We start from the raw sequence: 22,076 nt of genomic DNA on the forward strand, positions 1-22,076 counted from the left end.
GAGATTACAAGTGTAAGCCACCGCACATGGCCATTCATTCCTTTACTCAGGCATGCACAAATCTTTCCAGAGAGCTTCCAGGGGAAGGCTTGAAGGCACTGTCGGGTGTAAAGAAATGAACAAGGCTCATGTGCACCTGGGAGCTGTACAGTACAAAACACTCCAGCGTCACAGCCCTAGTGAATCCATGCCCCATGAGTGTAGGCTCAGGCACATGATATGTGCATGAAATTTCAGGATCAAGGTCTCCCTTTAAAGCCCATGGACCCCATGGTAAAGAAGCCCTACATCAGTGAGTACCATGGTCTACCGCCTCCAAGACGGAAACAAAACTGTAAGAAATCTCAACATCCTGGGAGTCATACGCATACGAGCACTACTCCAGATTTGGTAATAGCACAGAATTTTATAGTCAAGTCCCTTAAGCAGGATGTTCCAGCCAGTGATAAAAGCCGTACAGAGACATTTGTTCCACATGCTAAATGCTTTCAAGTCAGCCAGCAGGCTTTAAGATGCCTTTTTATCCCCATCTGGAAGAGGAACACTGGAGATGGGGATTCGTTGTGTGGAGACCAGACTGCTGCCACTTACTAGAAGCATGACCTTGATGAGTTGCTTAACCTCTCTCTGCCTCAGTGTTTTCATCTGTAAAATGGGAATATTGATATTCTTACCTTGTAGGGTTTCTATGAGGATTAAGTTAAGACACGTAAAGCACTTAAAACCTTGCCTAGTAGAAGAGAAGTACTATTTAAGTGTCAGCTATTATTATTATTATCTCCCTGAGACCCATGAGTGGCAAGATGAGCGAGCTCAACTGCACCCTCTTGGAGCAACCGGAAGGCAATAGAGATGACTGGCATGAGGGAAGGAGCCCAGGATGGGAGCCACAGAACGAGAGCTCCCATTCTGGCTCCTGCCAGTTAGTTCCCTGATGATTGGCAGGTCACTCTTGCCTCACTGGCCCTCGGTTTTCCTCATTGGCAAAATAGGAGGTGGGATTAATTTGTACCGAAAGCCCCCTTGTAGCTGTGAGCCTTTTGTGAGTCTCCAATCTTTGCAGCTCCACCAGGAGATCAGGAGGGCAGAGACAACATCTCAGTCCACACATGCAGGAAAGAGCTCTGCAACCCGCAGAAGAAGGTGAACATCGTGACTCTCAGCTCCTCCTCTCCTCCCACCCACTCTGACCAGCAGCCCCCAAACTGACTAAGCCCGCACTTGACACAGGATTGGGGGTGTGCTGTGGGGCTATGCACAGTCTGGCCGTCATACCAGAACTTCCCTGAGAGTAGGATTGTGTGTTGCTTTTCTCATTTGTCTCCTATTTCTTGAATTTATGGGATAAATCCCACTTGGCCATGGTATATAATCCTTTTTATATGTTGCAAAATTCAGTTTGCTAGTATTTTGTTAAGGATTGTTCTGTCTGTATTCATAAGGGAATTGTCTGTAGTTTTCTTTTCTCGTGAAGTCTTTGTCTGGTGTTGGTATCGGGGTAATACTGGCTTCATGGAAGGAGTTGAGAAGTGCTTCTTACTCTCCCGTCTCTTGGAAAGTTTGTGAAGAACTGCTGTTAATTCATCTTTAAAGATTTGGAACAATTTGCCAGGAAAGCCATTTGGTCTTGAGCTTTCTCCGTGGGTATTGTTTTGATTACGAATTCACTCTACTTATTATGGGTCTATTCAGATTTTTTATTTTTCCCTTGGGTCAGTTTCAGTGGTATGTGTCTTTCTAGGAATTTATCCATTTCATCTAAGTTATCTAATTTGTTACCGTTGTCTCATCTGTCAATATTGTTTTATTATGAAAACAGATGAAAGGAGGGAAGCTTAAGGACTGAAAAAGTTAAATTGAAAATGAGAATAATTTGTAAAACTGGAGGGGAAGAGAAGAAGCAGTCAAAGACTTCAGTGAAAGTCAGGAGGCACTTGGAGTAAGCCCTGAAGGGGAGAAATTGGTATTTTGTATTTTTTAAACATTCTGTGAAATGCACACGCCAGCCGAGAGACCTGGGAACCTCTAGCACAGCGAGTTCCAGCGTGGGCTGCGGACCTCGCACTGTTGCTTTGCTTTCTTTGCATCATGTTAGGGCCATGAGAAATACGCATACCAATTAATTTCCAGGAATTGTCAAAACACGGACAAATGAGCTGAAATATTTCAAGACTGATAACAATACAAATTCTCTGGGGCCACTGTAACATTCCTCTCCTTTGATTTGCTTCGTTTGCTGGTAACACATTCCAGGCAACAAAGACCATCACAGACTGAGCCAGCACATCATGACCAGCAGTGCCTGGCTGAAAGGGTCCCGAAGCCCTACGGTTTTCTGGTCTCTGATGCAGTGATAGACATCCAGGGCACCCACCCTCTGCGCCTTGGAAAGCCTGCAGCACCATCGCTAAGAGCAAGTGGTCTGGCAACTTGCCAAGCAATCCGTCATCTTCCTTTTTACTTATTTCCTGTTTTGGATATAGTTAGAGCTCAAAATCAATAAAAAAGTTCTTGTGTTCCAATCCCCAATTAGACAGATGGGAAAACAAACACACAAATCCTTTAGTGTTGAATTAGTCAGAATCACGAGCTGAACTTCAAGCCATTCTAAGAACGGCACCAAGTTTATTTGCTCTAGAACCATACTGTGGCCAGGTGGGTCTCTGCTGAGGTTTAGTGCTCTAGAATGGACAGAGCGTTGCTAATATTGATACTATCATTCCAAGAGTTGCCTCACTTAATCCCCACAGCAACCTGCAAGATAGCCTCCTTTCACAAAGGATGAAGGTGAGACTTGGATATGTTGGGTAACTTGCTCACAGTCACACAGCTAGAGATGCAAGGCCCGTGTGCTTTCTTACTTTCTTTCTTTCCTTTTTTTTTTTTTTTAGACAGAGTCTCACTCTTGTCGCCCAGGCTGGAGTGCAGTGGCACAATCTCGGCTCACTGCAACCTCACCTCCCGAGTTCAAGCGATTCTCCTGTCTCAGCCTCCCGAATAGCTGGGATTACAGGCATGCATCACCACGCCAGGCTAATTTTTGTATTTTTAGTAGAGACGGTGTTTCGCCATGTTGGTGAGGCTGGTCTCGAACTCCTGACCTCAGGAGATCCACCCGCCTTGGCCTCCCAAAGTGCTGGGATTACAGGCGTGAGCCACCACGCCAGGTTAATTTTTGTATTTTTAGTAGAGCTGCTGTTTCACCATGTTGGCCAGGCTGGTCTCGAACTCCTGACCTCAGGAGATCCACCCACCTTGGCCTCCCAAAGTGCTGGGATTACAAGTGTGAGCCACCAGGTCTGGCCCCAGGTGCTTTCTATTACATGTCATATTTCCATCTGAAAAGCCCTCAAGTTGGAACCAGCTGACCCTCTTCAGACCTGGCCCTATGTCTAGGAGCTGAGGGATAATTTATTACAATCTGTCGCTCCTCAGCCCAGGACACGCATTAGAATCACAGTACTGATCTCTGCATCCAGTTAAGTCAGAATCCCAGGGTGGGCAGCTAGGCCTTGGTAGTTCTATGGGCCTGGAGATGACTTTAATTGGCAGCCAGTATCGAGAACCATCGACACAGCCTTCAAATTCTCTTGTTCTCTCCAAAAGTTTTGGTTAAATGGAATGATTTTGAGCCATTATTTGCTTTGGCACAAATAAGTTTCTTTTATCTTGAAAATCCTTAGGTCAGTTTCATTCAAGTAACACATGGTCTGTTCAGAGAAATGGGTATATGGAGGATTTGAACAGAATGTGCTAGAATGTGACAGACTGTTGGGGGAGGGGCGGGGGAGCTTTGACAAAGAGCATTTAGGTTTCAGGCAAAGCTTCCTGGAGGAGACAACATCTGCGAATTCGCCACCCAAAGGTGGAAGGGATGTTCCAAGCAAACAAAGCACAGGCATGTGTGGGGCGAAGCGTCCTGGTGTTTGAAGAGGGGGTGCAAGTTGGGGGAAAGTTGACTTAGGCATGTGGAATGTGGGTGCCCATGGATACCTGGGGGTGGTGGGGAGCGGCCCAGCAGGTAGCTGGATGGAACACTCAGGGAAGGTTTGCTTCCTGTGTTGATGGAGAAATGGTCTGGTTGATAGAAAGTCACTTGGAAACAGTGGGGACGTGAATCCGTTTTGTCAGCTAGCCTAGAAGTATCGTCAAAAAACCTGTAAGACTTACTCATGTTTGTCATCTGAGATACTAATCCAATTTCATCTTACATGCTGGAAGATTATTTTTTGAAATCAGCATTCATTATATTTTCCTTTCTCTGTGCCCACCTCTGCCAGCTGTGTCCCCACCCATTCAAGGGAAGTTTCTTCTTGGTCTAATTGGACACCAGTAAGAACAACAGAATAAGATAATCCTGAAAGATAATGGAAGGAAAAGCTTTGCAAATAGCTTATGCAGTGGGGAGTGGCAGAGAACAGCTGTGGGGTCAGAGCACCTGGGCTGCCTCTGACCTTTGCTGGCCCTGACACTTTGGGGCTGGGTGAGCTTGGGCAAGTCACTTAATCCCAAGAGCCTTAAATTCCTAAACTGTAAAATGAAGAAAGTTATACTGATGTTCACCTCCCTGGCCTGTGATGAGGATTGACTGAGATTCTATTTCCTCTTGCCATCACCAGTTTATGACCTAATAAACTGGAGGTGCTTTTTTTGTTTTGTTTTTTTGAGACGGAATCTTGCTGTGTCGCCCAGGCTGGAGTGCAGTGGTGCAATCTTGGCTCACTGTCACATCTGTCTCCTGGGCTCAGGCAATTCTCCTGCCTCAGCCTCCCAGGTAGCTGGACTGCAGGCGTGCACCACCATGCCTGGCTAATTTTTGATAATCTTGGAAAAGCATAAGCCAGGACCCCAAATCAGAACTCTGTGCATGGAATAATGAAGGAGTTATTTGTCCCCAGACATGGCACACCAGATTGCAAATCAATAAAGACAGAGAATGATATTTATATAGAGCTTTGCAATTTACAGAGCACTGAGACATACATTTTCTAACTTACCCCTTTATTTTATTTTATTATTTTTTTGAGACAGAGTCTCACTCTGTCGCCCAAGCTGTAGTGCAGTAGCACGATCTCTGCTCACTGCACTCTTGACCTCCCGGGTTCAAGCGATTCTCCTGCCTCAGCCCCCCACATGGCTGGGATTACAGGTGCGCGCCACCATGCCTGGCTAATTTTTGTATTTTTAGTAGAGACGGTTTCACCATGTTGGTCAGGCTAGTCTTGACCTCCTGACCTCAAGTAATCCGCTCGCCCTGGCCTCCCAAAGCGCTGGGATTACAGGTATGTGCCCCCGCACCCAGCCTAGAGGTGGTTTTTAAACGTTTAGTTGAATGTATGTGCAAATTCCCCTCACAGGGGCTCGCCCACAGGAGGCTCATAACAAATATTAATTTGTTCCAACTTCTTTTCCTCATTCCTTCCATCCTCCAACTTCGCCACATCTCCAAAGACCTCCACCCTGGATGTGGAACTAGGAGCTAGAGGAAAGGAGTTCTCTTTGATGTAGTGACATGTCATGGTTCCATGAAGTTATGGCCATGGTGGGATGAAATTAATCTGTGAACCAAGAGATGGATGTCATGGTCATTCAAGCCATCAGGCACTGTAGGCAAGTGCCTATGTACTTTTCCAGGAACTATAAAAAATTTTAAGGCCTGGAAAAAAAATTACAAGCTCTAAAACATGAAAACTGCAAAATCAAAGTTGATAAATGTGTAATGTCTATGAGACACATGAATATGTTAACTTCATTAATTGTTAAATTTAGCACTCATGAAAATTTTATGACAGTTTAGAAATGATTTGTAGGTTGGGTTTTTCTTACTTCATCAGAATCCCCAAGCACACATATGATTACATGGAAATCATTACCAGTTACAAAGTAAGTTGCTTATAGATGGATAAATTTAAAAGTCTAATTAGCTTGGAGTCCCATGCCCTCCCCACACTGCCTTTGCTGTGAGAAACCCAGGTTGCTTCTGGAAGAAGTCCTTTTGGTCTCAAGGCTTCTACCCCCTGTGGGAGCACCCCAAGTGCCATGAGAACATCTGCAGGAGAGGATGAGATGTGTTCTGTGTGGCCCCACAGGTCACAACTAGGACCAGAGAGTGGGCCTGGGATTCAGACTCTACTCAATCCAAGAGGGAACAGCCCAGGACCCCGAGCTCCTAGTGGACAGGAGTCCCCACCCAGAGATGTCAGACTTGGGTCAGGGAGCATCTCCTAGCAATGCTGGGCAGAGGACTTCAGCATTGGTGGCAAGGGCCAAACATGGACCTTCAGGGTCCTGCCCAGTGGAGGTCCCCTCCAGCAGACTCTTCTCTGTCATCAGGGCTTTGAGCCCATTGTGTCTAATCAACAGGCCAATATCACCAGCAGATAGTGTTCCACTGGACTGTACATTTACCGGCCATTCAGGCACCTGGCGAACAGGCCTTTCTGTTGCTTTGGTTCTTTATGGGCTTCTGTGGTGTGGGGACCATAGGACTGTGGAAAGCACACAAGCAGAGCTGGCGCTAAACAGAACATGAGGCCCGATGCCCTTTCCCAACTCTCCTCTTTGCAGTTCATCCACCTTCATACCCACACGGGGCTCGGCACTTCCCAGACTATACCACATGGACATACCACGTGCTGTTCCAAGCCTTCCATGTACGTAACTTCTGCTAACCCTCACAGCACCCCTCTGAGCCTGCTACTAATATTATCTCCATCTCCATTTTATAGATTAACAAAACCGGAGGAGGGAGAGCTTAAGTACAATTTTCTAACAGAAACATCCTAATTTGACCCCAGAGCCCATGCTTTTAACCCTATGCTATGCACGTCAATAAAGAAACATCTACAGGGGCTGACTGTGTGTAAAGTGATTTTCAACCACACGCTTTCAGTCCCCACAACCCATTATCCTTACCCACGCTCCCCTGTGAAAATCTGCCCAGAGGATAGGCCCCTGAGGCTCTGTGCTTTTTCCTTCAATATCTCTCTCTCAGCTCTTCAGACTGGATAATTTCTTTGGATCTCTCTTCATGTTCACTGATTCTTCTTCCATATCCAATCTACTGCTGACCTCATCCAGATAATTTTTCATTTTGCTTATTGTACTTTTTAGTTATAAAATTTTGATTTGGTTCTATCATATTTCCCCCATTTCTTTGTATGTCTATTAATATTTTATTGACTACAGGACATTTTAGATATGTGGTATGGAGACTCTGGATTTTGTTATCTTACACCAAAGAATGTTGCCCCTGTTACATCAAGCAGTTCAGTTACTGGCTAGTCACCTTGAATGTGTGTGGGTTTGTATTATGTTTTGTTAGTACAGATCTGTGGAAGGTTCAAAGTGTTTTCCAGACTTCTTTAATTTGTTGGAACTCAACCTCCAAATTCTGTCTTCTCTGAAGATTGTTTGGTTTCAAGCTTTGTTAGGATGGGCCTAGGGTCTTCCTTTAGGGCATGATTCTTACTCCTAAGGCACAGCCTTTCTGATGTCTTTGGGATCCCAGGGATGTTAACAATGTGTTGGAGGTGTTCATGACATTACTGTCCCTAATGCACTACTTTTCTCAACCTCGAGTATCTCTATTTCTCTTTCAACCGCATTGCAACTGCTATCTTATAAGCCTTGGGGCAGGGGATTCTCACCCTGCACATGCCCAGCACAGCCCTTGGCTACAGCCCTTGGAACCCCCACTAGGACTTCTGGTCCTCCCTCTCTGAACGGCATCCTCTTCTCCAGTTTCTTGCCCTGGAGATCCAGCCACTTTAGCTTTCTCGTACTCTGACCTCTGTTTTCTCTATAGCTGAATGACTATGGTCTGCTCAGACTCCTGCTCTGTGCAATGGTTGGGGAACTTTCCCCAAGAAAAGAACTGGTTGGTTGTGGGGCTTACCTTGTGAGTTTCCCTTTCCTCAGGGATTACAATCTTGCATTGCCTGTTGTGCACTACTGGAAACCATTTGTCTCCTGTACTTTGGCCAGTTTCATATACTCCCTTATATACAGGCTGAATGCTGGTCCGGTGTCAATTCTCCATCATTCCTGGGAGTAGAAGCTTTGTCTCTATAATTAGAGGACATGTTACAACCCATGTTGCCATATGTTCCAGGCATGGGTTGTTTGCTACTCACTCTACCAACAATAAACACTGAATTAGCCGTGGGGTGTGACTACTCTGACCTAAAGCCGTTTCCAGTGTTTACTTTGAAGGAGTTGCCTCTGGAGACAGATTTAGCATCAGACTCAGCATGTTCATTTGCAGAGGAGAGAAAGCCTGGTGGGAAAGAGGCCCTAGGTATCTTTGGTCAAATTTTTGCCTGCCATTTTATTTTAGGACCAGTATCCGGATAAGAAAGGTATTTCTTGAATGATAGAAAAAATGCTCCTAAGGAAATATGCAATACTTTAGAAATTAGAGATAAATGCTTTATAATTTTACGTCTAGATAAGCACCCTGATATTGCAGGTCAAAAAAATTAGATAAATATTGATAGAAAGCTGGCATCAAAGTACCTATTGAGGTCTTATTTATTATCTCAAAAATGGGAAAATTCAGTATAAGCGTACCCTCTCTCACCAGTGGGGGATGGGGGTGGTTAGTCAGTGCCTATGAGATTTTCTCTCTACTATAAATTCTCAAGGAAGAAAATGTTAGAGAAGCAACAATGTGACATCTAAAGCAATAAGATGATGGGTGTGACCACAGGTGTCTCTTGCCATCTGAACTCCTATGAAACTCCAAGGAGCCATACTGGAAGTATGTGCAGATAACCCAGAGCCAGCTGGGGACCACATTTTCATTATTCCTGCTTCCCTCATTATTGGCTTTTATTATTAGCTAACATTGAAGTTCTATCTAAAACAATGTATATGCATGACATACTCATGACATACAGTTACGATCCACTTTTTAGTGTGCACACCTCATTTGATTGTCAAATAATATAACTTTTGTATAGCATTGGTGTCATCATTTATGCTTATATCTGGCACTTGTTGCTGCAAAGGTCCTTTGGAATCACATGCTAAATGCAAAGATAGTAACATGGTACCTAATTGCTACAATTTTGTTTTTACAAAATCATTTACTACATTTACTTAACCTAACATTTTAAATACCCCAATCCAGTATCAAAACAAGATTAAACCAGCAGTTGCATGATTTATTAAGCTAGTATTGCAGAAGAACTCTCCATGTAATCTGAAAAATCAAATGTAGTAGGAAAAAAAATAACTTAGGCAAACATAAATGATAATGTTAAATAAAAGAATACAAAAAAGCTCTCCTTCCAACCTGCACCTGCATTTTAGGTGGACTTTAGAATATTGTGGTGTTTCTGTAACTGTAAATAAGCATTCATAAGACCCCAGAACAGAGCTTCACAGCCAAGCAGAAATAAATGATGCCTAACTCTAATGCTTTTGACAGAATTGGAGCAAAAGAAATAAATAATTTCACTCATACTTAATTTGTACACAGACCATCTAGAAAGCTCCTAGTTTTGCTTTTAGTAGCATCGGTACACTCGTTTTTTTCAGACAAGAAGTCAGCTAGGGTAAAATAAAATGTATTCCTACGTGAGCAATTTTATTTGAGAATCTGCAGAAACAGGAATGATCTCTATGGCATTCTTAAATTGTAACATTAAGTGCTAATGTGTGTGACTTCCAGACATCTGAAGCCATAAACTTCTTTGCAAGTTAAATGCTGACACTTCATTTGGGCAGTAAATCAGCTGTCACAGTGACTTACTGCAATGACAGCAAAAGCTCCAGCACTCCAGACAGTGGGAATTTTATGCTGCCAGCAGAAAGGTCTTTTCATAGACACTCTTACAAGAAATCAAGATTCTATTCTATTAGTATCCAGCATTCGACCAATTTTTGACCTTAAAAATTGGTAATGTCATATGATTCAACCTAATGATACATATGAACTTTTAAAAGGTTGTTTTGGAATAAAAACATGAGTATCTCAGTTTGCTGTTCAGAGTAGATGGACTGTCACTGTCAGATATCTAAGTGATCAGCTGTTTTTCCTTAGGATTATATAACTGGTTAGATCAATTCAAACGTAACCAGCGGCTTCTTGATGTTAGCCGGGATGTGTGCACAGCCACCAAATTGTAAGAGAAAAAAGCGAGCGGTGATGTCTCCCTCTACTGGTGGAAGATAAAAGGGTCCTCAAATGAACAGCCAGGAAGGCTGGGTAGTGGAGGGAAAAAGGGTCAAAGTAAAAAGGAGAGAGGTAGAAAGGAAGAGACAAAGAAGAAAAAGAGAAGACGGAAAAAGGAGAAATGGGAGAGAAATCAATGGGGAAAAAGGATAGAGGGGAAGAGAGTTGGTGAGTCCAGAGAGCAAGAAAGTTAAGTAGAAAAGTCAACAAGAAATGGGCAAATAAGAATTAGAAGCAAAGGTTTAAAAAAAAAAAAAAAGAGAGAGAAGTGTAAGAATATTTGTCATGGTCATCTCCACAGTAACCCTGAAAATATTGGCCATTTTCCTCCATGACTTTCTCAAATGAGAATCACAGCCATGAAGGTTTATGAACCCATCGTCCTTGGAATTCTGGCAGAGTGGAAAATTAGGAAAAGCTCTTTTAAAAAAATCAGGTATCCCTGAGTCATTTGATATCTAAGTTTTTTCTAAGAAGCATATGTTCAAAACAGGCGACGTTTTGAAAGTGTTTAATGAGAATTGTAAATTCCAGTCAGTAGAGTCATTGCACTACCCTTGGTTGGAATCTGACAAAATTCTGCTCTGTCCACGCCAGCGCTCTCTTCTGAGCCAACAGGAGATTTAGCTGGGTGACACCCTGCAGAACAGAGCCTGGTCCCGGTGTGCCCCAACTGAGATTTGCCTTCTAAATGGAAATCAGTTTGAATGTGGCAAAGTGTTTTCAAAGCTGTGAACTACACGCAGGACTTAGATACTTAGGTGCCTGGTGCCAGTGCCCCTGCCCCCTGCTATCACCCCAGCAGGAAAGCTGGGGAGGGCACAGAGTAGGTTCATTATTAATACAAAAGCAGTCCCTCTATCAGGGGAAACACCCATAGCTAGACTTAGAGAGACAGTCATCTTTTAAGATGTTTAAACAAATCTGTGTAGAAGAGGTGCTTATCATCAGATAAGTCAGGGTTCCAAAGAGTCATTTGGAAAACATTTCTGAGTGACTTCTATATAGATGTTTTAAATTAAATGGCTTACGGGCTGGGCATGGTGGCTCACACCTGTAATCCCAGCACTTTGGGAGGCCGAAGAAGGCAGATCACTTGAGGTCAGGAGTTTGAGACCAGCCTGGCCAACATGGTAAAACCCCATCTCCACGAAAAAAAAAAAAAATACAAAAATTAGCCAGGCATGATGGTGCATGCCTGTAGTCCCAGCTACTCGGGAGGCTGAGGTAGGAGAATCGCTTGAACCCGGGAGGCAGAGGCTGCAGTGAGCCAAGATCATGCCACTGCACTCCAGCCTGGGTGACAGAGTGAGACTCCATCTCAAAAAAACAAAACAAAAAAATTAAACAGCTTAGGCTAAACTTTTTCTTCCACAAATATTATTTCACACCTTCTTCAAGTCCTTAAGCTTTACCCTTGACAAACTCAAGAGCATTTCCAACAAGGTCCTGGCCAGTGAGGCCCACATAGTGTTTGCTACAGTTCTTAACGAGTCGTAGGTAGAGCATGGCAAAGCACCAATAGGTGTGTGCTGGAGTGGGCCAGGGTTGGAGCGGTCTGAACCGTGCCATAGGAGACCCCCTTTAAGAAAAAACAAACAATATGCAGAGAACCAGGCCTTGGAAAGAGGCTGTGTAAGTAAAGGAGCCTGAAGCATCATTAGCTTCCCAGTAAAGCCGCCTCTAGGGCTGTTATCTTTGTTTTAAGTTAGCAAAGGGATGTTTGCAAATGGAAGTCTCCGAAGGTGCACACATCTCTGCATCAGCCCCAACAGGGAACACAGGCTCTCAGAAGCTTAACCGACCACTGCTGACAGCCATCTTATCCGAGAAGGTTCTCATGGGTGTGCGGGAGCTCTTTGCAGGCTTAGGTGGCAGAGAGGTGATCGGGGAGAGGAAAAGGGCCAGCAGCTGATGGAGTAGTGCACAGTAGAAGAATGCACAGGAGAGGGGGCGGAGGGGGGGAAGACAGAGAGTGGACGAGAGCCCACCTCTCCCCAGAGAGGGAAGTTGAAAGAAACAGAGGGTTGAGGCGAGCCCACCTCTTCCCAGAGGGAAGGTGAAAGAGACAGAGAGGGTTGGGAGGAGAGGAGCCCACCTCTGCCCTCAGGCTCCTACTGTGTGACCTTGACCATCTCTTCCAGCTCCACCCTCGAACATATTTTTCTGTGAGTCTGTGAGAGTCGGTCAGAAGTACTTGGGCTGAACCCTAAAACAGAACTTGCCAATTAGCCTTCAGTGGAAAAGGCTTTCTTCAGGTCAACAGAGACAAGCAAATCTAATTTGCAATTTCCTTGTTCCTTAGAGCCAGGGGGTATTGTGTGGACAGAAAGCATTAGGATGAGTGAGGGCTCCAGAGGGGAAGCTTGAAAACAAGATGCCTTGGTCCAGCAAGGGCGCTGGCTTGCCAGCCGAGCTCTCTGAAGCGGCAGCTCCGCCCTGGGCTCCTTCCCAGGCCCGGCCTGCTGGAGGCTGTGCGGAGTTACAGGAAATGGGAGTGCCGCTGCGGCTCAGCTGCCTCTGTCAGTAAGAATACAAAACGGTGATGTTCATAAAACATTCTTTGCAAAGCACAGTCTGTCCAAACCCTGGTATAGTTTCCAGAAGACGATGTTTAATCAGTGAGGCTGCCCTGCCTCCGCCTCTGCCCTGTCAAGACTGAGCCTATGTCCTGAGCAGAGCTGACAGCATGGGAGAGCGCTCGCAGCTACACAGGCCACAGCTGTCTGCAGCCTGACAGCCTCCTGCTCAGTAGCCCCCACCAGAAGGGACCTGCACCCTGAGCTGAAATTCCCTGCAAGAGCAGAGACAGCTACTCTGTTGCCCACCTGACAGCTTGGAGAAGCACCACTGTGGCACAAATGATTTTGGTGATGAGGGGGAAAATGAATGCATTAAAGGATTGTTAACGCTGCAGTCAGCCCCGTCCAAGTACTTTTTATTTATTTATTTATTTATTTATTTAGAGACAGGGTCTTGCTCTGTCGCCCAGACTGGACTACAGTGGCACAGTCTCAACTCACTGGAACCTCTGCCTTCTGGGCTCCAGTGATTCTCCTACCTCAGCCTCCTGAGAAGCTGGGACTATATTTGTGTGCCACCATGCCCAGCTAATTTTTGTATTTTTTGTAGAGATGAGGTTTTGCCATGTTGCCCAAGCTGGTCTTGAACTCCTGAGCTCAGGTGATCCTGCCTGCCTCAGCCTCCCAAAGTGCTGGGATTATAGGCGTGAGCCACCACGCCCGGCTTTCCAAGTACTTTCTAATGGCCTTTCCTTTCCTCCGAATAACCCCACTCCCCTCCCCTCCCCCGCACTTTGGCACCTTTCTTTCCCAAGCCTTCCCCAGCTTCTCAGTGTTTTGCAATTCCACTGCCTGGGCTAAAGCCACAGAAAAGCAAGGATCTTCTGTGAGACTTGCTTGTCCTCTTCATAGCTCCACTATGAGCTTTACTCTTGCCTAGGACCTAATCTCTGAGCATCTAAAGCCTGCAGATTCTTGAAGACTGCAGCCCCTCAACCTTCTCTTCTAGGCTGGAGGGTGGCTCGGGGGTGGCCTGCCTAGTACTTGTGATTTTAGAAAGAAACCCATGAGGCTGGGAAGGAAGTGTGCACTGCATGAAATAAGCACCTTAGGATCAGCAGCTTTGGGTGAACTTCCTCCCTCCCCTCAAGGCGGCGTTGTGCATGTTGGCTCTGCACCGCTCTGTGGCTGCAGAGGTATGAGCAATGGCAGTTCTGTGCGAGCCTCTTATCAAGAAGAGGTCGGAGCACCTAAATCACAAAGCCATTGGTGAGTGGTTCTTCAGTAACTCTAGCCTTCTGATAAAGAGGAGAAGATAAAAAGCCAAATTACATTTATTAAGCATCTGCTGTGTCCAATGTGGAATAGTGGAAAGAGGTCTACCCCAGCTCCAAATCCTGGATCCATCCCTTACTTTCATCTGTAAGGTCTTGATCGAGCTGTCCAACCCATCTGTGCCCCAGGGTCTTCATTTGTGAAGAGGGGAAGCAGGCTCGTTCTAAGAACTCCTACAGAAATGGAGTGGAGCAGCCACTTTATAGCTTGAGCACAGAATCCCAATTTGCTCACCTAATATCCATGCCTGTTCCTCCTCCTTCCCATCAAAACACTGCTCCTGAATCTCACTGAGAAGGTACTGCACGGGCTCAAGTTGAAGATTTCCAAGTCCTGTGAAGTCTCTTCTAGCTGTTCTGAAACTTGCCCGTAGTTCGAGGAGAGGGTTTGCAGAGCTAGCAGGGGTGCCCATCGTATAGGCTGGAAATGTGCTTACACCATCTTCTTTGCCCATTGAGCGAAGGGAAACAGAGGACACGAGGCAGATGTCATGTGACTTAAGAACGTGTGGAAGAATAGGAAATGTCTTCTCAAATGTGGGCATGCTCAGACCACAGAGCCTTCGGGAATGGCTCTTGAAGCTGTTGGAAATTTAGCAGTAGGGAATTCTAGGCTTTTGCCAAACACTCTTTTCTTTTTTTGGTGGTAAAATAGACATAGCATAATATTTGCCACTTTAACCATTTGTAGGTATAAGTTCAGTGGTATTAAGTCCACTGATGATGTTCTGTAACCACCACTACCACCCATCTCCAGGGCTTCTTCATCTTCCCCGGCTGGAACGCTGCATGCCTTAAACACCAGCTCCCTCTTCCTCCCGCCGCCCGCCCCAGCAGCCACCATTCTTCCTTCTCTCTAAGAACATGACCCTCCAGGGACCTCGTATGAGTGGAATCACACAGTTATTCGCATGCTGTCCTCAAGGTCCACCCATCTCGTGGATGTGTCCGAATGCACTTCCTTTTTAAGGCTGAATCAGTAACACCGTGTGTCTACACCGCACCTTGTCCCTGCTGTCGTCCATCAGTGGACACTTGAGCTGCTTTGGACTTTTGACTTACTATCAGTAACATTGCTATGAACATGGGTGTACAACCCCTGTATTTTTAAAACAATGTGGTTTAAAAAATGGTTTTCAGCATACAAGAAACAGCCACCCACTGCTGTAGATGGCCTGTGACTCTGTCCAAGAGATTTTTTTAATTATGTCCTTTAAATGGGGAACCAAGGCCACTGGCTTCATGACCAGTGGCTGCATGTTATGACCGGGCACCTGTGGTGACTTCATTTGAGCAGAGGTGATTGCAGCGCCAGGCGCTGGGTGTCTCTCCCAATGCACCTGGGCCACTGTACGCGCTCCCTGCCTGGCTGACTGAGGTGTCACTAACGGTTTCTCTCTTCTCGCACCCCGCCCTCCCCGCCCATGCCCTGTCCCCGTCCCTCCCCACCTCTGACCCTCCTCTCCACCTTCTCTTTGCTGGCGCCTCCCGCTCTCCAGTGCGACCAAGACCAGTGCATTCAGAGCACCAAATTCGTTTTGCAGGCCGCGGCCACGCCCCTGCTGCAGAGCGAGCCCAGCCTCACCAGCGACGAGCTGCACCTGCCCGGGAAGCCCGGCCTGGGCACACCCTGCGCCAGCCTCACACTGGGCCCGCCCACACCGCCCGCCTCCATGCCCAACCTCGCCGAGGCCACGCTCGCGGACGTGATGCCCCGGAAAGATGAGCACATGGGCCACCAGTTCCTGACGCCTGATGAGGCGCCCTCGCCCCCCAGGCTGCTGGCGGCGGGCAGCCCCCTGGCGCACAGCCGCACCATGCACGTGCTGGGCCTGGCCAGCCAGGACTCCCTGCACGAGGACTCTGTGCGCGGCCTGGTGAAGCTCAGCTCCGTGTGACCCGCGTGGCCCCGGGCCGGCGGGCACCAGAGGCTCCTCCACGGGCAGCGGGAGTGAGTGGAGGGGTGTGCCCCACAGCGACTTTCCCAGCCAATGCCATGGTGGAGATGACAGCCCCAGGTCTGGGGTACAGAGACCACTTAGGATGGCACAGGGTGGCCGGCCCCGGATGCTGAGAGCTTGGTTTCATTTGAATTTTCTTCCCCAACCTGAGTGCTTTGACAACAATGGAAATAGAAAAGTGGCTGCTTTCTTTTGGTGACCCTCCAGGGGTGGAATCGGAATGTATCTGCCCGCCCTTGTGACAGACACACAGAAGGCTTCTGATGCTTGTGGCCAGACTGCAATTGCACTTACGTGTTATGCTACTAATATTTGAAACAGACCTGCCATTCCATTTGTTAATTAAAAAAAAAATCCTAAAGGGAAAAAACCGACCAGGTGTGGATCTGCATGCCACGCTGCCGTCTGTGTTACAGTGGTGTTGCTATTTCCGAGGAAGTGCTGCTTTCTTTTTCTTTCATTTTTTAATTTTGTGAATTTTTAAGTGCTGTTTTGTTGGAAGACAGTGCAACGAACCGAGACTAATGGACAGTGTCATCACTCAGCGTCTGTGGAGAGGTGGCACTGGGGCTGCAGAGGGCGGCTGGGGTTCCATCGTGTCGGGTGTCACTTCACCTTCTGTTTGGCCACTCAATGAGGTCTTGTGTTGAGGTATTGTGTGGCGCCCCCCCACAGTCTTCACCTCCGTGTGTGATGAAACTTCCCGTGGACAGCCAATAAAATGACGTCCTCTGTTATTTTGGATCTGCGTACGGTTATCCTTAATAGCATAAATGAAAACAAAACCATCGGGATGGGGAGAGTTTTTCTTGAAATATCCCTAGTGAGGAATGGTCCCCAAATAACCAAAAGTCAAATCTTTGAACTGGGAGATATTTATAGAATGATTTCTTAGATAAGAGGCGAGCTTTCCATCATTTTTTTTCTTTATCTCTTTTTGACACCATCTTAGTGGAATTTGCTATACATTTGCGGTTTGTCGCGCAACAGTTGATCGGAAGTAGGGAGAGGGGAGGGGACGCTCAGGGAGAAGGGGTTCTGTCGGGCGTCTTCTGGGCTTCCTTCCGTGTTAACGTGTCACTCAATCCCAGAAGTGCAACTTGAGGTCCTAGTAAAGGTATCAGAAAATGAGGAGGAGAAATCGGCTTACAGTTTAGGCGGAGATTATGTAGGTCATCATCCTTCCCTAGACACTAATCAGAATGAAATTAAGAAAATGACCACTTTGTTCACTTTCACTGGTCACCTAGAAGGGAACGAACTGGCTCTGGACTTAGGGAGTGTGTCACTATGGAGGCAGCCGCCGGGGACACAGCAACTCCTCTCCTGACTTCTTTCCAGACCATAAATCTAACAGCTAAAGCTACTCAAGTTCAAAGCCATGGCCTTGCTCCTTATAACCATATGAAAGACAAGGCACACTGACCACTGATACAAGTAACCCCAAATGATTTGCATTTGTGGAAAAAGACTATTTCTCCTGAGAAAGAGTTGCCACTTTACATGAAAGAAAAGAAGATAGGAAAGAGAAAAGCACACAAGTTTTATTTGGAATGAAGGCAATTCACAGGTCACAAAATAATTCATGCTGAAAAGGCCTGCAGAGTTCTTGCACTGTGACATCTTCAAGCCATCTTTATTGTCACGCTGCGTGCACGTATAGAAAATGGAATAGGTCCATTCTATGTAGCCATTTTTGATTTTCTGAACCACCTAACTACTGGTACCCACCTGCAATTTGTAATTCATGAGGCAGTGCCCTCCTTACACAACCGCACACGCTCACAGGCACCAACTCACAGGGATTCTCCTCGTCCACGCTACCTGTGAGCCCAAAGTGACAGCCCCACAAAGGAGCTTCCACAACTTCCCAAACCATCTCTGCTCCTTGCCTCCTTCCACCTGCTCCTCAGAGGCCCCAGGAAGGAGTTGGCCCTGATGAGAACGGTGCTCCATGGGTGACCGCGAATCCGGCTCAGCCCTCACTCCGGTCCCACGTGTGGCCCAGTCCATTCCCAGCTCGTTCCCCTGGAAAGCAAGATCATGGTCTTCAAAGGCCTCCCGCTTCTAACATTTCCTAACTCAGTGGTTGCTGCTCTCCTGTGACCAGCCCTTCTTCCCACCTCACTATGAAAAATTCCCAGAAGCCAGGATCACGACTCATTTGTCTTCACGTAATGGATATTTACTTAATATTTATTATCAGTTTCCCCACCTCCAACCCTGTCCCTGGTACACACTTGGCATCATTTATCCAATAGGGGATTGGGAATTTTGGTGAAATGAATCAAGGCTATTCAGCGTCAAGAGGGAGATTAACTTGAATGGGTCAATTTGCTAGATAATTAATGTCTTAAAAACCAAAACCAGAGAGAAGCCGACAGCCCTGTCCTCTGTGGCTCGAAAAAGAAACCCAGCGTCAGAGGAATGAGCAATGATGTCCCCTGGGGCGCCCACTTCTGTTGGGCAGGAGGGATGGTCAGAGGGGCGGCTCACCTGGCGAGGTGATGGCTCTGCATTTCCCATGAACATATATGTGACATGTACATAAATATATATACTTATGTTTATAAATGTTGAATGGTTCCTTCTAGCTGTGGCTGAGTAGACGTTGGTGTTTCTAACTTCTCTCAGTGTGTTAGCGATCGATTACATGCTAGCTATAAAAAGTAAAATAAATATTTTACCGTGCTATTAAAGCTTGGACCATTATCAAACACACACAAACACACACTCATTCTGCTGTTTAAAAATTCATCTGCGTTCATTCTCCCAGGAGTGCTCCAGGGAACCACAGGCTTCCTGGCACTTGAAGGCTGAACTGAGCGTGAGTGCCCTGGTCCCCAGGAAGCAGGGGGATGCTGCAGGAAGGCAGCACACAGCCTGCATCCGGAAGGGCCCCAGGAAGCAGGGGGATGCTGCAGGAAGGCGGCGGACAACCTGCATCCAGGAGGGCACAGTGACCTGTCACTCTGTTCTGCAGAAATTGGCCCAGCAATTGCGTTATGCCCAATCAAAAGAGGCTCATTCCAGCTTTCACATGTGATGATTTCAGCCTGTGAGGACAATGCCATGTCCCCACCCTAAGCCAGCAAAATGCGAAATCTCTGTTCTGGCCCAGAATGGCACAAGGGAGGAGTCTTTTCAGAGTTCCACGCCACCCCCCAGCTTACTGCGGCCTTCACCTGCTCTGTCTAGGATTGCCAGCTGTGGTTCCAAGTGAGGAGCAAACCCATTTTATGAGCCCTGTTCCTGTGGAGACCTGATGGGCCAGGCCCTCTGTGGCTTTGAAAACTCCCAAGCTCTTCACTGCCTGGGCCTTCTTGTCGGACTCAACAGCAAGAAAAATGAACTTGCCAAAATTGGCAGTAGGTGTCCTTGACACAGGGGCTTGTGATGGCATCACCCAGAAAATGCTGGAACCAGAACTGGTCAGAGGCTTTGAAGGGCACAGCCTGGCGGGCTACTCCCCGAGGGTCTCAGGTCTCTGCCCACCCCACTACCCTGCAGCAAACGCTTCTCTGTAACCTGACTTCTCGCTTCAGACCTCAGCCTACAACCATCCTCTTCGTGCCAGGAACCAACTGCTTCTTAGCCTTGGCTTAGGGTCTTGAGTTCACTGGAAGGGATCAGGGATTTGCGTTAATATTATAAGGAATCTTCCTAGAAGGAGTTGCCCTTCATTCATCCACAAGAATACATTGAGTTCATTTAGTTCTTGACCAGGTAAGAAAAGAATAGAGGAGAACAAATATTAAATACTCTTTTCTAATTAATGCCTTACTACTGTTTTGAAGCTGAGCCGAAATCAAACCGATGTTTACGTTTGCTATCAAGTACACATGAGCTGTGGGAGTCTAGCATATTCTTGTCCAAAAGAGAGACTTTCAAATGAATTCGTATTCCTCCCAGTCCCCTCCACCTATTCTGGAGATCTGCGTGTGGTGTTGTATGCTGTTTTCCAAGGTACCTCATTAAAAAAAAACCAAAAAAAACTGCTTCTCATTTGTTCCCTTAAAACGTCTCTCTCTCTCTCTCTCTCTCATAAAACTATCATTGTAATATTAAACGATCTGAAGCATCTTTTTTTTTTCAAATAAATGTCAAAGATGGTAATACTTTGTAAATCAGTAAATCCTCTGTCCATCTGCCCATTGTCCATGGTCCTGATAATAGAGCCAAGATGGATTTTCACATGTAAGTGGTTAGTCCATTAATCCAGCCATTAAAAGTTGGGAGATTGAAGATTAGACGGTTTCTGGAGCAACCGAATTTGCAGCTGCCACAAAACTAGATAAATAGCCACAACTGGAGTTATTTTTCGATCTCATAAACCCCAGGAATTACACACAGAATGGATTGAAAAGCAGACAAGCATCTTGTGCTATTGCAGAGACTTTTCTACCCAGGAAGTATTGAATTTTTAAAAGAAACTTGATATTGGTGATGAAGATATGAATGAACAACTCTCTTACTTGCCCTCGATGTTTCAAGATGCCTGGTGAAACTGAGAGGCCACATGGCATGTCCAAGGAGACATGTTTTCTGGGTTCTATATGAATAGAGATGGTTTTAGCCTGCAATTAAAAAAAAAAAAAAAAAAAAAAAAAACGATTGAAGCCTTGCTAACTTTTTCCCAGAGCATTCTGGGTTGATATTTCACAGTCAAACATTTTGGCATGAAAAGAAAAAAAAAAAGCATTTTAAACTCTTAGTGAATTCAGAGCTCTAAATCCAAACAATGGTGAACACATGTACATAACATTTCATGTTTTCAGAGATATGTATGCTTATTTAAGTGCCTTTCATGTTTTAATCAATGTTTGCAGAATTTATCTTAAACCTGAGATGAATTTAAAAAACCATTTTTCTCCTTCAATAAAAACTGCTAATGGCATAAAATGTAAATTTCAGTCTTTATAAGGTAGATATCAGCCGGGCGCAGTGGCTCACGCTTGTAATCCCAGCACTTTGGGAGGCCGAGGCGGGTGGATCACGAGGTCAGGAGATCGAGACCACGGTGAAACCCCGTCTCTACTAAAAAATACAAAAAATTAGCCGGGCGTGGTGGCGGGCGCCTGTAGTCCCAGCTACTCGGAGAGGCTGAGGCAGGAGAATGGCGTGAACCCGGGAGGCGAAGCTTGCAGTGAGCCGAGATTGTGCCACTGCACTCCATCCTGGGCGACAGAGCGAGACTCCGTCTCAAAAAAAAAAAAAAAAAGGTAGATATCATCTTGGTCAACAAGATGTAGGGAAGGGGGAATCGACTTGCACTCAGTGAATATGCACGGTGTGCACACCCATCTGTATAAGAATGAGGGTTGTCTGATCATAGATATCCAGATTGCTTTCCTCAGCTGTGGTTCTCAACTGTTTCAGTTCTACTTTAGAGCAATGCAGAAATTTGAAGTCCCTAATCCAGCATGTTCTATATGCCACCTTTTAACACACGCATGAGTGCGCACACACACAAACATCAGCCTCACCAGATAGGAATTGTGTTTGGCTACTCATAGCAAAATCCCCAAATAACAGCAGCTTAGGAAAAGAAATGTCTTTTCTGTGTGCAAAACAAGTGCAGAGGTAAGGCAATCCCAGGACATTGTGGTGGCTCTGCAGTGTCATCAATGTCCTGGCTTCCTTCTCTCTGTTCTGCCATTCTTAGCACTAGCTCTCAACCTCAAGTCACTTCATGGTCACAGTACAGCTGCTACAGCACCAGCCATCAAAGCCATATCCTTAGGTTTTCAATTAAGTACGTATGAGCTGTACATATGAGTCTAGCATATTCTTGTCCAAAAGAGACTTTCAAATGAATTTCTATTCCTCCTGGTTCCCTCTACCTATTCTGTAGGTCTGTGTGGCATTGTATGCTGAAAGAAGGAGAAACGGGAGGAGCAAAATGAGTAGAGACACTTATGACTGCTCCCTTTAAAGAGCATTCCCAGAAATCCCAATCTATTATTTTTCCATGATTGAAATTAAGTCACATAACCACTGCTGGCTAAAAAGGAGGGTGGGAAGCATGATGTTTTAGCTGGGCACATTCCTGCTCCACATAATATTGGAGTTCTGTTGG

At 46.0% G+C, this 22,076-nt stretch overlaps 1 protein-coding gene across 3 annotated transcripts in view; it reads left to right on the forward strand.

Annotated features, from left to right (window-relative positions):
- ZDHHC14 (zinc finger DHHC-type palmitoyltransferase 14) overlaps positions 1–21,031 on the forward strand; it is a 316,034-nt gene extending 295,003 nt beyond the window's left edge. Inside the window, exon 9 of one of the 3 annotated variants that reach the window (XM_032161220.2) lies at positions 15,581–21,031. In XM_032161220.2, the coding sequence (XP_032017111.1) occupies positions 15,581–15,934 (354 nt within the window). In that variant the 3' untranslated portion in view covers positions 15,935–21,031. Of the gene's footprint in view, positions 1–15,535 lie in introns of all 3 variants that reach the window. The other 2 variants (XM_032161211.2, XM_058435626.1) reach the window with 2 other exon arrangements.
- Positions 21,032–22,076: the final 1,045 nt, after the last annotated feature.

This window comes from Hylobates moloch, unplaced genomic scaffold, assembly GCF_009828535.3.
Source record: "Hylobates moloch isolate HMO894 unplaced genomic scaffold, HMol_V3 SCAFFOLD_2, whole genome shotgun sequence".
Taxonomy (NCBI): domain Eukaryota; kingdom Metazoa; phylum Chordata; class Mammalia; order Primates; family Hylobatidae; genus Hylobates; species Hylobates moloch.